We start from the raw sequence: 16,679 nt of genomic DNA on the forward strand, positions 1-16,679 counted from the left end.
GGTAAGGGCAAAGCATGATACAGGTATATGAAAATTATTCCATTGCATACTGACTGCATTTTGGGGGCGGGGAGGGGGTTCAAGACAGGGTTTCACTGTAGCCCTGGTTGTCCTGGAACTCACTTTGTACACCAGGCTGGCCTCGAACTCAGAAATCTGCCTGCCTCTGCCTCCCAAGTGCTGGGATTAAAGGCGTGCGCCACCACTCCAGGCTTCTGACTGCATTTTTAAACACAAATTTTGGCATCTAACAATAGGTGACACTGCCTTATAATCGCAGGAGATGGAGGCAGAAGGATCCAAAGTCAAACTCATCCTCTGCTACTTAGTGAGTTCAAGGCCAGCCTATGCTACACACCAATCAGAACCCCAGCCACAAAAACAAAAACAAAGGTAGCAGAACTTTCTTCCTTTCCTGCTGAGATGAAAAGGTAACACTCCGCCCCTAACCACAGAGGTATTGTTTTTGAGAGACAACAGGCATCAGAGAGGGCAGGCTTTAAAGACCTTAAACAGAGGGAATCACAAGGCTCTGCTCCAGAAAAAGGAAAGCATTGGGGAGGAACTGGATTTTGGAAATGGCCTGGAGGCTTTGCAATAGACTACCTGTGGGACTTCCCAGAAAGCCAGTGTTGGCATCTAACTTGGCTGTTCACACCAGCTCTCCTGCAGCCCTCTGGCTTTTCCACACCCACTGGTCACAAGATTCCCCCTGTTTGCCTTGATCTGTGGAACAGCCTAGGGTTCCTCTCTCATGATTCAGGTCACAGGGGAAGTGGAAAGCCTTGAGTGGCCCTAAAGAGAAGAAGGCTTGTCCCCCCTCTACTTTCTCGTATCTACTCTTAGGGAAATTTTTCATTCCAGTGAAAATTATTTTACTTGGCAGACTTTTTAATCTGCCCTTTGATTCCATTTTTCCAGCCAGCCTTTTAATAAATGTCGCTGTATTTTCTGGGGTATGCCAACCATGAGATGTCTCAGCAACTGTCTCGACGGATTCTTCACCCCCTCCCCCAACTGTTTCCGCTTTTCTCATCAACTTTCTTTAGCTTTCCTTTCTCACAGTCATTTGGTAGTGAAAAGCTTCTCTCCTGAAGATCTTAGGGAGTATTCAGAACTGGAGTTTTTCAGCCCATAGTGTGAGAGCTACAGTCTGGTTGTGACTGAGTTGTTTTCTTTAGACTGCTTCTGAAGACCAGGGCAGTAGTGCCCGTCTGTAGACATGGGATTCTGAGACTCACAGACTGAAGTAGGACTTTGAAACGCTTAGGGCTGCTGGGCACCTTTAATTCCAGCACTCAGGAGGCAGAGGCAGGCAGATTTCTGAGTTCGAGGCCAGCCTGGTCTACAGAGTGAGTTCCAGGACAGCCAGGGCTACACAGGAAAACCCTGTCTCGGAAAAAAAAAAAAAAATCACTGATCACAGAGCTTTGGGCAAGCTAACAAAGTACCCTAACAACGAGCTAAACTCCCAGCTGTCATTGGGCCTTGAGGGGAGCAGGAAATCACAGGCCTGGGGTAAATGATAAGCAACAGGCCTCGGAGATCCTGAAGGTTCCTAAGCATGGTGGCATTGGGCTTCATATCCAGCCCTTTGGAGGCAGAAGCTGGTGATCTCTATGACTTGGAGAGTTCTAGTCTATGTAGGGAGTTCTAGGCCAGCCAAGGGCAACACAATGAGACCCCGTTTTAAAAGAACAAAACAAAAAAGGATCCCAGAGATCACTACTAAATGGTATAAATGGGTCAAGTTGAAGACCCAGTATCCATACTGTCTGGCCATAAGTGTTTGGAGATTTAGTATTTTTCAAGGATTGGGCAACATTTATACAGAGATAGTGAAATATTTCAAGTTGGAATGCAAGATATATTTATGTTGTGTTTTCATTTTGAATACCTACCTTAAAGGCAATTTATTGTACATTTCTGTTTGTTTTTTTTGAGACAGGATTTCTCTGTGTAACTCTGGATGTCCTGGTACTCGATCTGTAGAAGATCTGTAGAGGCTGGCCTTGAACTGAGAGATCTGCCTACCTCTGCCTTCCAAGTGCTGGGATTAAAGCCACCACCACTTGCTCAAAAAAAAAATTTAAATTGTGTTCATGAGAACCAGGAATGTGGTTCAATTGTAGAGTGCTTAGCACATGGCATACAGGAAGCCCTAGGTTGGATCCCTAGCTTTCCCAAACACCAATTTAATGCACATCTGTGATCCAAGCATGGGGGGATCGAAGCCAGTTCAGAAGTTCAAAACTCATCCTTAGTTACATTTTGGGTTATGAGGGCCAGCCCGGGCTCCAGGAGCTTTTAACTCACAACAAAAAACAAGAACAACACGAAGAAGGAGAAGAAGAACACCACAGTTTTCAGTTCCCAGTGTAGACGTGTCTTAGTTCTCCAGCAGCAGGGACTGAAGATGGGGTCTTGCACATGCTAGGCAAGCACTATACCACCGAGCGAGCGCTGTGATGCTGTTTTGATTGAAGTTTACAATGATGTATGGCAGCCGTTCTCACCCTGGAGGTCAAATGATCCTTTCATAGGGGTCACCTCAGACCGTTGGAAAACAGATATTTACATTACAATTCATAACAGTAGCAAACTTACAGTTATGATGCAGCAACAAAAATAATTGTGTGGTTGGGAGTCACCATGACATGAGGAATAGTCTTAAAGGGTCACAGCATGAGGAAGGTTGAGAACAACTGCTATGTGGTCTCTTCTCTTCTCTTCTCTTCTCTTCTCTTCTCTTCTCTTCTCTTCTCTTCTCTTCTCTTTTCTTCTCATCTCTTTTCTCTTCTTTTCTTTCTTTCTTGTACTCTACCACTGAATTATTTTCCCTACTTCCTTCTTTCCATCCCTTCCTTTCTTCTTCCTTCATTTCTTTCCCCTCTTATTGTCTCAGGGTTTCATTTAGCCCAGCCTGGCCTCCAACTGGGAATGTAACATTCTAAAGATGACTATACTCTAATCTCTCATCTGGTTAGTATTACAGGGTACCACCATGCTAGTTTAAGAGGTGTTGGGGAATCAAACCCAGAGCCTCACACACAGGGCCAAGTCCATGTGCGGGCCAAGCAGCAGCCTCATCCCCTACCATGTTTAAATGCTTTTAGTTGTTTTTGTTTGATCTGTTGACTCAGGGTCTCATACATAGCTCATCACAACGTTTTTCCTAATGTTTTATTACTTTTTGTTACTGTGTATGTGCGCGCACGCGCGTGTGTTTGCATGCGCAGGCAGCAATACGGAAGTCAGAGGTCATCTTGGTAGGAGTCTGTCTTCTCCTCTCATTGCATGGGTCCCAGGGATCATACTGAGGGCATCAGGGTTACCAGGAGGTACCTTTTCCCATAATCCACCCCACTGACTCTCAGCTCTCATTTCCGTCTGGTGATAACGTCCACAGTCATTATTCCTTCTGTTCTTCTAACCTTGTACTCACAGCCGTCCCCCCTCCCCCTGCCTCAGCCTCTGGAGTTCTGGATTACAGGACAGACGCAACTACATCAGGCTTTTCCAGTTTGGAGCTACCCCAGTGCATAACTGCAATTCTCTTTCGTCAGCAAAGCTATCAAGAAATATAGCACCAAACTGATCCTGGGGGTACACTCCTATTATACCTGGGAAGCTGGGGCAGGGGAATTGCTAAATTAAAACATTAGCCTGACTATTGTAGGAGTTACAAGTATTTCCTGAATTTCCTATGCTGTTCTTCCATTCTCTTTATCCTTTCCAGCATCTGCTAAATGCTATGTCCTCTCAACTTTTCCTTCTGAGATCCCAGGCTGGCCTGGAGCGCACAATGTTAAGGCTAACCCAGGTTAGCCTCAACTTTAGGGCAGTCCTGTCTCACCTTCCTGAGTAAATGAGGTTGCAAGCCTGTGCCATCAGGTCTAGAATTGCCTATTTCTAATTTATTTCAGTTAATATAATGATATCTAATTTTATCTGCTGTGTAGCTATTTCCTCCCATCTGAAACATTCCCTCCTGGTGGGAGGACCATTAGGACTCAGGAAGTCCATGAAACTTACAAGGCTAAGGAAGCATATAACCTTTGACTTCTCATAAAGCTGAGATGTACTCAAGACCCTCCCCAAGGTTATATGATCAGTAGAAACAACCGTAGAGAAGGGTAGATCAGCTCAGATTTGGGTCTTGCAAGGAGCTCTATGGACGGAGGTTTGGTTTTGCTGTAGTCATCAGCCAGACTGGGTTGAGCTTTTGGGTGACACAGCTGCTGTTGAGTCACCCATGATCTTCTAGACAACTGCTTACTCATGCTCTGGAAGCAATCGCATTAAACTCACTATTTTACAAGCTAGATTTGGCTGGAATCATTTATCAATTTGTCACCGGTGCCCTTTCTGGATTGATTACATGTTTCCCTACTTCTCTCCAAGCAAAGGCACACAACACCATCCACGCTGCCATGTATTACAGCAATTTTATTCTTTTTCATGGATGAATAGTATTCCACTCAAAAGTACCACATTTTCCTGGTTGCTGGACAACTGAAGCAGTGGGATGGCCCTGAGTCCCTGAGTCTGTTGCCTGCCTGTGGCTCCCATTCTCATAACTGAGCCACCTTGTCTGGCCTCAGTGGGAGAGGATACAGTTAGTCTGAGAAGAAAAGGAGAGAATGGGGGAGAATCTCTGGGAGGGGGTACTGGGAGGAGGGTGGCTGATATTGTCTTCATCTATTCACGTCTTGGTAGACATTTAGGTCACCTTCATTCACTGACTATTGTGAACAGCGTTTGAACAAACAAGCTGAGAAGGTATCAAGAAGATATCACTGGGCGTGGTGGTGAAATCTTTTAATACTACCCTTTCAGAGTAGGAGAGGCAGGTAGATTTCTGAGTTCAAGGCCAGCCTGTTCTACTACACCCTCTCCATCTCAAAACTCCAAGACAACCTTAAACCACGATGCCATATTTTGACACTGATAACTTTCCTGCTTGTCACACACACCTCTCCTTCCGTGACAGTGAAGGGGCTCGAGCTCTGGCAGGCCTAGCCCTTCTGCCTGATTCCTTCCGTCGTATTACAAACTGCTAAGATTATATTTATCAAGCTAGCCACCAAGGCCTATTCCCTTATTTGACCACTTCCTCCTTCTGAGGCTGACTACCAAGGTCCTGCTATCAAAATATTGAAGTCCAGCAATCAAAAGACCCCTTTGGCTCACCTAATTAACATGCCCAATTAAAATTAAATACCTCCTGCTAACACTGGGGTTCCTTTTTACCTTTATTAACTGCCATTTTTCTATGGGCCATATCTATCTCCTCTCTATCCAGAAGCAGTCCTTTGTCCCTCTGGGGCAAATATCTCTCCTCCATCTCTGTTGTTCCCTTCCCCTTCTCCCTCATCCTCTGTCTCCTGTCTTTGTCTCTTATTCCCTGCTCTCTGTCCCTCTCGGGCAAATAAATCTTTGCTCGTGGGAGTCCTGAGCCAATACTCATCTCTAACAGATAGCATGTGAGTTAATATGTGTGTGTGTCTGTATATTATGAAAATGGTTTTCAACATTGTGCTGGTCCCCAAAATTTAGTAGTCTATAGATCAGAGAAACCCACTCCCTTATTCTATGCAACTATATCTTTTTCTTTGTAGTTAAAAGCATTTGATGAGGGAACCAAAACTCTCAGCCCTTTGGATTCCCGTTAATCGTTCGATAGTTATCCCTATAAACAATGTTTCCTGAGCTTCAAGGCCCCACTGCTAACCTGATGTTTGCCAACTAAACACATCAAATCAAAACAAAACAAAACACAAACCCCACAAAGTTCGTTTCCTGAATTTGTTTTGACAGAGATCTTATGATTTTTAACGCATGGCTGCTTTCAGGGTCTCACCTACACTCAGACTTGCCAAAGCTATTCGGTGAGGATGACCTTGAATTCTTCCTCTTGCTTTACTCCCTTGGTGACAGGAATTACAGGCATGTGCCTGCTGGGGAATCTGACCCAGGCTTCCCGAATTATAGGTAAACACTCTACCGACTGAGGTATAGCCCAAGGTCCCCTGCCTCTGGATAAAATTACAGGCAAACTTCCCTTCACTTCTTGAACTGACTGCTTTGTTTTGAGACAAAGACTCAACTATGCATCTTTCGCTGGCCTTGAACTCACAGAGATCTGTCTGCATCTCCTCTGGAGTTCTGGGAGTATGTGTTAATTATGCCCGGTCCTTGAGCTAATCTTAAAGTTTTCAGATGAGGGCCTGATGATGTCTGGGAAGGCAGTGAAGTTTGTGGAGAGAATCAGGAATTGGGAGATGTCCCGGTTCAAACTTCAGTATTTTGTTAGCTTTGTTCGTTATTTTTGCTTTGTAGAGGAGTCTGTTTATACTCTGAGTCACTGGGATGGGATTCACAGTCACAGGCAAAGGAGACAGTTTTATTCTCTTCCTAATCCAGACTGGAAAGGACAGAACGCGTGGGGAGGCGGGTGGGAGAGAGAGATGCAGACCTCTTGATAGCCTATGGTTCAAGGACTCACTTTTGGTTCTTTATCTTCCGGGATGGTAAGATGAGCCTCCAGTCAAAACCCTGCGTCTGTTTTCAGAAAGTCCTATCTGACAATTCACACACACACACACACACACACGCACACGCACACGCACACGCACACGCACACACACACATGCACAAAGATGTTATTTTTTGATTCAGTTTATTATAAAAAAAAACTTGATACTTTCTGAAGTGCTTTCTAACATTATCTTTAGATAATATGTGGGTACTTAAGTATTGTATATTAATGATAAATGATGTATAGGTCACCTTTTCAAATTAATTTCAGAACCAATTATCCTCTTGTTTCTCCTCTAGCTCCATACACACACACACACACACACACACACACACACACACACACACATATATATATTTTAAAGTGGTGTGTATTGCATCTGATGACCAACTAAACTCTAAATATTTATTTCCATCTGGTAGAGTTCAACTTCTGCCTCTTGTTTGCTTTCTTCTTCCTGCCTGGACTTCATTGTTTTCTCTCCCTTCTCCTACTTTAAGAGAGTTGGGTTAACCCTATTTTGGGTCTAATAGTTTTAGCAGGCTCATGCTTTCCTTTTTTTCTAGGCTGTTTACAACCGTCTTTGCCAGTAAATATGGGTGTCTATGCTTAACACTCTCGACAAGCTTAAAGTTTTATCTTATGTGTCAACAGCAGCACAACTCTAAAGTTCTGACATCACTTGAACTAGAAAAACGAATTTGTTGTGCCTTTCTAAAATACATATGCAGATTTTTATGAGTTTCAAGGCTCATCTTCTCCCCCCCCCCAGCCCCCCGGGGTTCTGCAAACCCTAGGGGCAATGGCTTGGATTAAGCCGCAGGATAGCTCCAGGGAGCGAGTCCTTCCTTCCATTCCCTAGCGGAGCCTTAGTCTCCGCCACCGCACGCTCCTCCCGCCAGGGCTGCCAGCCAAGCCGGCTGGAACTGGGCTCAGATGTAAACATGGGGTACGCAAAGGACTGGGGCTGCGGAGACCGAACCTCAGTCCTGAGGTTCCAGCCACACCGCAGTAAGTGAGGAACCCGGAGCCCGCTCGGGGACTGGAGGGTCCCCGCTGGCCCGAACCGGGGGCGGAGCTAGCTCGGGGGCGGAGCTTTCACACGCGCCTCCTTGGCTTCTTTCTCCGCCCTCCACCGCTCCGGAGTCTCAGGCTGCCACTCGGGGGGTTTATTTGTTTACAAGCAGATTACGTCAGCTCCTCCCTCTCATCCCGGCCTCTGGGCACGCCCCCTGGCGGCCTTTCTCCCGCCCCCTCCAGCCCCGAATCTGCCTGCGTCACAATGGTGCGATCTCCGGATTGGCTGGCGTCCGCCCTCACGCCCCGGGTACGCCACTTCCTTTCCGCAGCCCTATAAAATGAGCTGCACGGCGGCGGCAGCTCTTCGCCCCTCGGAGCTGGAAATGCAACTCTCGGGATCCTCGGAGGCTACCGAGCTGGAGGCGGAGGCGGCTGGGGAGGTCCGAGCGATGTGACCAGGCCGCCATCGCTCGTCTCTCTCTGTCTCTCCTGCCGCCTCCTGGCTTGAAAATAACTTTTTTACTCTAAAGGAAAGAAAAAAAATCCCCTAGAACCAGTAGCCGTCCGCGCCTCGCGCCCTCGCTTCCTCTCGGCCGTCGGGTCTGGGCGAGAGCCCGGGGTGGCCGCTTCGCCGTCGGGGCCGAGCCCCGGCCGCCCCGGGCCACCCCCGGCCGCCGCCCCCATGCATCCCTTCTACACCCGGGCCGCCACCATGATAGGCGAGATCGCCGCCGCGGTGTCCTTCATCTCCAAGTTCCTCCGCACCAAGGGGCTCACGAGCGAGCGACAGCTGCAGACTTTCAGCCAGAGCCTGCAGGAGCTGCTGGCAGGTGAGCGGGGCGCGGGGACCGTCGCGGGTCGCCACTAACGGGCGCGTCCCGGTCGTGGCTGGGGGAGGGGGGGGGAGCTGGGCGGCGGGGCGCCGCGACACGCACAACAAAGGATCCGAAGCGGGGCGACGCGGAGCTGCGCCCCGACGGCTACCGGCCGGTCGCGGGGGACAAAAGACCCAGGGCCCGGAGTCCCGTCGGTCTCCTCTGCCGGGTCGCCGCGACCGTTGCGAGAGTCTGCGGCTGAGCCCCTGGGTGGCTTGTCGCCTCTGTGTTTCGGAGCCGGCCCGGGACGGACGTGCCAGGTCTCCGCACCTCCTGTGCCTCTTGCCCATTAATCATCGGATTTGTCACCGGTACAATTACAACCCAACCCAGATCTTGGTTTAAGGTTTCTTGGGTTTTCTTCCCTTTGGGGTTAACTGGCCATAGTGGCGTTGTCTTGCCCCCACCCCCCACCAGTTCCATAAAGTCTATTGTATGGGACCCCGTTGGGGTGGAGAAAGTAAACAGGTTCCCGCCCGCTTGCCTGTGCCATCCAGCTAGTTGGCCATCCAGGGCTGCGCGCGGGATTCCTGTTTTGGCGGCTCAACCGGTCAGTACCCGGACAGTGTTTGCCACAGTGTCTTTGCTTTCTCTATTCTGTCTCACGACAGCGAATTCGGTCCCGGACATTTGTGAAAGTTGGTGGTTTTCATTTTCGCTTCGCTAAGAAGCTAGCAGCAGGAGGAGGAAAGTACGCTACGGTACGGCTGCGTTGACTACCGTCCTGAGCATTGTTTCTCTGTTCTTTTCTTCCACAGAACATTACAAACATCACTGGTTCCCAGAAAAGCCGTGCAAGGGATCAGGTTACCGTTGTATTCGCATCAACCATAAGATGGATCCTCTGATTGGACAGGCAGCCCAGCGGATTGGACTGAGCAGTCAGGAGTTGTTCAGGCTTCTCCCAAGTGAACTCACACTCTGGGTTGACCCCTACGAAGTGTCCTACCGGATTGGAGAGGATGGCTCCATCTGCGTGCTGTACGAAGCCTCACCAGCAGGAGGTAGCACTCAAAACAGCACCAACGTGCAAATGGTAGACAGCAGAATCAGCTGTAAGGAGGAACTTCTCTTGGGCAGAACAAGCCCTTCCAAAAACTACAATATGATGACTGTATCAGGTTAAGATATAGTCTATTGGATGGATCATCTTATAATGGATGGATGAATTTGATTTTTTTTGCTTTGGGTGGGCTCCTCTTGGGGATGGATTATGGAATTTAAACCATGTCACAGCTGTGAAGATCTGGCACAAGATAGAGTGGTAATAATTTTTTTATTTCTTTCTTTTTTTTTTTTTTTAATTTAGTGACAGTGCCATAGTTTGGACAGTACCTTTCAGTGATTTAAATAGCCTGTGAGTCCAAGGAAAGGATCACTTTATTTGCTAGGGAGTGAAGTCGAAGGGTGGTTTCAGTTTCTCCCAGACCTTATACCCAATTTGTCACAGCAGTCCCTTTAAGGAAATTCTGTCTTTCAAAGAACCCTCTTTCGCAGTCAACCTTGCAGGGGAATTTGCACTATTACACTTGAAAGTTCTCAGTAACTTTTTTGGCAGCTCAATAGGAAAGCTCAATGTTTTAAGCATGGTAGTACTGGAAAAATTTTTACACGGAGACTTTTACCTAGCACTTAAAATGTATAAATGTACATAAAGACAAACTTAGTACGCATGACCTGGGGGAAATGGTCAGACCTTGTGTTTTTGGCGTTGAGAGTAGGGAGCGACCAGGCTCTGCCATGGCAGCAGGCTTTGAAAAGACCCTTCAAAAAGACACTGTCTCAACTGTGGTTGTTAGCACCAGCCAGCTCTCTGTACATTTGCTAGCTTGTAGTTTTCTAAGACTGAGTGGAGTAAACTTCTTATTTTTAGAAAGTGGAGGTCTGGTTTGTAACTTTCCTTGTACTCAATTGGGTAAGAGTCTTTCCCACAAACCACCATCTATTTTGTGAACTTTGTTAGTCATCTTTTATTTGGTAAATTATGAACTGGTGTAAATTTGTACAGTTCATGTATATTGATTGTGGCAAAGTTGTACAGATTTCTATATTTTGGATGAGAAATTTTTCTTCTCTCTATAATAAATTGTTTCTTATCTTGGCATTTTAATCAATCTCTTGTCATGATTACAGAGGTTCAGCTACAAAATATTTTTCTCAGACGTCTTAGATTTGTAAGCTGTGTGGATGTCACTTGCACACTGGTCACACAAACACATTGGGAGAGGTGTAATTAGAAACTAATCAGAAGGAACTAGAGGAAGGCTTTTAGATTTTTTAACTCAGGTTAAAAGCATGGACACATTCACAAGCTAATGATCTCATGAGGATAAAGACAGAGGTAACATCTTCCAAAAGTGGCGATGCCCAAAGGATCCCAGTCACTGCTTCCTGGGGAAGTGAAGATAACAATCCTCTCTGGCCCTCCTTTGAGAAACAGTTCTTTTGCCCCCTTGGATTTGTTCCTTTAGAAAATCCTGGGGCAGGTGACCTATAGCCTTAAAGAACAGGCTTATCACAGCAGAGCCATCTGCCGCTTTCTGGTTCTCATCTTGCAAGAGTTACATAAAATAAAATCCCCTAAGCTGGAATCCAACAACAGGTACGTTGATGCACTTCTTTTCTCAAAAGTTGAAGCCCTGGCTTTGTCCGCATTTCCATAGCAGGGGAAACTGAGTGTTGTGCTGGAGGTTAGTAACGTGTACCTCATGGGCAAAGACATGCTGCTAGTTTGGGGGTTGTAGAAGATAAACTGATATTTTGGTGGAAATTGAAAGCAGAAATTTGAGTTCTGCTTTACAGTTAAAATTAACTGGATTGGGGGAGGGGCAGCATGTGAAAACATGTGAACACTGGGAATTGAGGCAATTTAAATGACTTTAAGTCAGTAATTGTTCTAAGTCAGTAGTATTTCCAAACAAATTGGAGGTTTTTTGGTTTTGTTTTGTTTTGTTTTTTAATTTGTAATAAGTTTCCCTGATACTTTTATTAACGATCCAGAAACACATCACTAAACCCTAAACATGCCATGTATTTAAGAGTACGAATGGAATTCATATATTTTTGTCAGTAGGCTATTTGGAAGAGTTTGGATTTTGTTTCCCTTATTTTGCTTTCTGAGATGGTCTCTTGTTCTATATGTAGCTCAGGCTGGCCCCCCCACTCTAGATCTTCCTGCTTTAGCCCCCAGAATGCAGGCGTCTCGGATAATATGGCACAGCTCCAGACCAGGAGCTCAGATTCTTCTTCTTTCTACACAATAATGGGTCTCATTGTGACATTTTTTTTAAATGACATATTTCATCTAGCCCTTTCTCTAAAAGGTCCCTCATTTCAAATTTGAGTTTGAGCATTATATCCCAGGCTGGTTTAAAGCAGGTCTCACTCTCCTGCTGGCCAATTTGTGTATCATTTGGGAACTCCTTGGAAGCTGCCTGACTGGCTTTGAACACTGGACTCTTCCACACTGTTCAGGTCTATCCTGAGTACCTAAGATGTCATCATCATAAATGAAATAGAGAAGTGTCTTTGACTTTGCTGTCAAGACTTTTTGTTGCTGCTTGAACAAAAGAAGCGCCTATTCAAACTGCAGTTTTAGAGTTCAGGTGACATCCGGCCTGTGAAGCCTGCAAGTATCTCAGACCTAGCATCCAGCTGTTTCCTGTGACTCTCACCTCCATTCCCCAGACCACTGAGCCGAGCCTGTGTGTGCAGCACAGCATAGCTACTTGAGTAGTTCGTGCCAACTGCTTCTGGCTAATGTTTGGTTTAGCTATTTTAACAAAACAAAAAAACTGAGTGTCTGCTGCTGTGTCATTTACTACCAGTTTTTTGTTTTTTTGTTTTTTGTTTTTTTTTTTTTTTTTTTTTATTTCGAGAGGTGTAATTTAAAAGGGTTTACACTGCCCAAATTAAAGAAAAAAAATAATTTATAAAAGATGACTGCTAAAATTAGGAATTCATAATTAACAGTAAGTTTGAGGACTTATTTTTACAAGTTGGGTCTTGCTTTGTGATCCTAAAACAAGCCTTGACATGCTAATGTTTTGTTTTGAGACCAGAGGTCTTGAGGCTCTGGGCTAGCCTTGAACTTGCCATATAGCTAAGGAAGACCAGAATTCCTGATCCTCCTGTCTGACTGAGATTACACTTAGCACCATGAAGCCTGGCTTGATGTGGACTGTAGGAAAATTACCCCATTCAATACAGGATGTGACTATCCCTTATGTCATCCTTACCTTTGAGATAGTTCTGGAATTGCAGGCCTTTCTGCCGGAAGTGGCTTTCTGTTATGATTGTTTATGAGGTTTCTTTGTCGCCATAACTCACACTTTGACAAGTAATTTTTGGGTTTTTTGTTTGTTTTTTGAAAAAGGGTCTCACTGTGTATCCTTGACTGGCTCGGAGCTCAGTATGTACACCATGATACCCTGGAACGCAGAGATTTACCTGTCTCTGCCTCCCAAATACTGGAATTAAAGGCGTGCACCACCACACCTGACTAGTAATTTTGCTGTAAATATTAACGGGGTTTGAGCTTCACATTCCAAGGAAGGGAGGGAGGGGTCCTGGTGTCCATGTTTAGTGATTAAAGGTTTCTGGGTCTCCCCCCACCTTAGGACTCTTCCCTGGTCATATATTAATGATTTTTGAGACTTCTTCGTCTTTATAAATTTAGCGGGCTGCATTTTGCATGTGAAAGTTTAAAGAAACTTGCCCCGTCTTTTTCCGATTTCAGGTTGTGGTGCTTTCGATAAGCTTCTCGGAGTTTGCCAGCAGCTTTAGAAAGCATCATCACCTGAAACTGCAAAGATTTTGTTTACCTACGGGGAGCACGCAGAGCCCAGATGACGCTGTCTTTGCAGTCAAACTTTTACAGGTGGACCCTGTCAGTCTGCCCAGTTCATTTTTTGTGTCAGGACCGTAGCTGAGTCAAAACATCTTTTAGGGTAAAATGCCCTGTGTTACAAATTGGACTGAGCTGCGACACAGGCTTCCTGCCAGGATTGCAGACTTGGGTAATCCAGAGAAATGTGTATTGTTGGTAGTTTCTGGTGGTTTAGTTTATGCTTAAGTTAAAAAGCAGCATTGCTAAGGTGTTGTGTCTTGATTTTGAGCTGCTCCAGGGTAAACCTCCTGTTAGCAGTGAGGTTTGATAACATGTTTTTAAAACCATTTGTGGAATATTAACACTAGTGTTCTGATTGCAGCTTTAAATCAGTCGGATTTATGAATAACTTCATTGCTTAGGTTGTCAAACAGGAATTAAAAAAAAAAAAAGACACCCATCATAAAATTGTATTCCTTTTTCTTCTTTGAATGCCTCCATTGGTAGATACTCTTAAGGAATATTCCAAGCTTCAATTTCTGATACCTATGAGCCTTCCTGCTACGTACTATAGTACTGACGACACAGAGCTCCTTTGGGGATTTGCGTACCCCCAGGGAATACTGATGGCAAAGAAGTTATTTGAATCGTCTGAGAGTCAAACAGAAGGAACTAGAAACTGGGGGAACTTAACACATTAAAGGGTTAGTGAGGGCTCACTTGCTGGGGTCAGACATGAGTCTTGAGGAGTGCACATGAGTCTTGACAGAGTTGGACAAACTGTTTAAACATGTAGGTCCAAGTGGTAGGTTATTGAGCCTTTATATAGAAACTAACCTTGAGGGATGTGTAGACAAGGAACATACAGAAGGCTAAGCTTAAGGGCATTTCAGAAAGCAAACAGATCATACACCTTTTGTTCTTGGGGATTTTGAAATGATGCTTTTTAAAAGCTTCATTAAGAAACAGTGGTATCCTCTTTTCTTCCTCCCTTAGATAGTGAAGGCCATTTGTGACCCTGTTCTTGGTAGGACAAGGATGACTAATCCTAGACCAGACCTACAACATCAGAATGACCACTGGGCAGGAAGTTAACTTGAGTTAGCTGGATTCCTGTATTTGGAGACACTACCTCAGATTAACGCTGACAGAAGACACCATGGCTACATTGGTCTTTAGTGAGCCTTTAGATGGTCATCTCATAGCATGCCATTTTGACAATATTTTTGTAGTTTTCATGTGTATTACAAAGGCACTGGCAGAGAGGCAGGCAGGTCTCGTAGCAGTTGAGCCCAGTCTGGTTTACACAGCCAGTTCCATCCAGGTCAGCCACAACTATACAGTAAGACTTTGTGTTTCAAAAACCACAGAAACCAAATCTATGTCATTGTCTTTGTAAGCATAAAACATTTTTATGGATGAGTCCATGATCAGCATATTCCTGAGATGATTTTTCTAGATTCGTAGCAAAGTAAGAGGAGTACTTCCTGTTTAAGTATGACTTAAAATTGTGACTTTAATTGTCCTTTAAGTGATAAGTCATTCACCAGGAGCTGTTGGAACAGTACGGTGAGGGTCACCTCACATAGCTTTAGCTTATCTACATCATTGCTTGCATAAAATTAAGTCATTTTTCAGTCAACACATGACCCCAAATCGTTACTGCCAACTCAAAGTCTTGTGTGTCCCTCTGTATCCCATGGTGGCATGCAAAGGCTCTCAGGGACTTTAATGCTGTTAAGCTGACTTGATGAACTCAGAGCAGCGCTTCATTGTTTGTAGCTGTCACACTATAGCCAGAAGTCTCTCTACCTTTCCCCTTTCCATCTAAGCCATCCCTACCTTTTTGGAAAGATGACTAACCAATGGACTATATTTGAGAAGACTCCATAAACGAACATAAGTGTAAATTGGTTAGACATGACAGTTACACCGTAAACAGGACTGAATCTGTTTTGTAGTTTTCATCCATGATAATTTTGTACCCTTGGGTCAATAAGCTAAATGGGTTTGTGCTCCTAGAAAAAGGGCTTGTGAGGCTTGTGATGATCAGTGCCTACTGCCATTGGCTCTTTCACCACCTGGGTTGGATCGACAGGTAGACCAGGACCTTTTATGTTTCATTTTCTGGGTAGAACATTAAGATAGCTTAATTTGCCCCAATGCCAAACATCTAGTATGCCATGTGAACTCAGGCCTTTCTGACTTTGGAACCAGGCACATAGCCATAGGGATATTGCCCTGGGTGATTTGCCTACACTTTGCATGGACTGAGTGATAGAACTTCACATTGCTAATTGGCCATCTCTGGACAGTCTTGAAATGGCCACACCCAGGAGATAACACTGTTTGCTATGAGGCCTCTCTCCTTCTTAGACAAGTTGGCCCTTGGTGTAAAAGGAATATTAGACACAATTCGTCCTTGGCCTGTGTCAGGCTCTTTGGGACTTTGAGCAGTCCCTTAACCTCTCTGAGTCATTCTATATAGATAAATGGGCCTGCTTGTTGACCAGACCAAATAAACAAGCGAAACCACATAACAGGACATTTGTAAGATGGATGTTTGGAATTTGAATACTTTATCATGGATTCCAAATTAAACACAGCAAGTAAGGTTTTCCCCTCAGATGTTCAGTCATAGCATGATTTTGCTTAGAATCCCTTTCTCTTTCTCTCTCTCCCTTTTCTTAATTTTCCTTTCTTTTCTTTTTTCCCCTTTCTTTTCCTTTCTTTTCTTTTTTCCCTTCCTTGCTTCCTTCCTTTCTTCTTCCTCCTTCCCCCCCCCCCCCCCCCCCGAGACAGGGTGTCTGTCTATAGCCTTGGCTGTCCTGAAACTCACTTTATAGATCAGACTAGCCTTGAACTCACAGAGAGCTGCCTGCCTCTGCTGGGCTCAAAGGCACGCGCCACCATCACTCAGCCAGAGCTTAGAGTGTCTTAAAGTCTACGTTAGACAGGACCTGTAAAAATGTACTTGGGCTTTAAAATAGAAGGAAGAGTTGTTCCTCAATTTGGAAGACTGGACCTCCAGATAGCCTAGGCCTTGATCTTTCTTTCACAGAATTTTCTGAGCTAGATTCTTATCATCATGGCTCAGAACTAACTCTTTTCAGTTTAAAAGGGGGGGGGGGGTCCTTTCAGATCCTCGTTCTAAATTGGATGCAGGTTGAATTGAGAGATGGTGTCATTCTACCCGGTGTGTGTAGCAGTGTAATCCCTGCAGAAACAGTTTACATCCATTCTGTGGCTCAATTCTTAGTGGTCCTTGCTATATGGGAGTACACGGACTTTGCTCCATGCGGTCCCTCAGGTCATTTGCATTCACTACACCAAACAGTGCCTCTCAGTCTCTTCCTAATCTGGAGTGGTCTGAGTGCTTCCCTGGCTGCAAAGGAAAGCGGCCTTTTGATACCTT

The 16,679-nt window shown here is 45.2% G+C and overlaps 1 protein-coding gene across 1 annotated transcript; it reads left to right on the forward strand.

Moving 5' to 3' along the window:
* The first annotated feature begins 7,919 nt into the window (after positions 1 to 7,919).
* On the forward strand, positions 7,920 to 13,732 carry Btg1 (BTG anti-proliferation factor 1). The gene is made up of 2 exons (NM_007569.2): positions 7,920 to 8,391; positions 9,195 to 13,732. The coding sequence occupies exons 1-2, from the start codon at positions 8,244 to 8,246 to the stop codon at positions 9,560 to 9,562; spliced, it is 516 nt and encodes a 171-aa protein (NP_031595.1). The 5' UTR covers positions 7,920 to 8,243; the 3' UTR covers positions 9,563 to 13,732.
* The last annotated feature ends 2,947 nt before the right edge of the window (positions 13,733 to 16,679 follow it).

Source organism: Mus musculus, chromosome 10 (assembly GCF_000001635.26).
Source record: "Mus musculus strain C57BL/6J chromosome 10, GRCm38.p6 C57BL/6J".
In the NCBI taxonomy this organism is placed as follows: domain Eukaryota; kingdom Metazoa; phylum Chordata; class Mammalia; order Rodentia; family Muridae; genus Mus; species Mus musculus.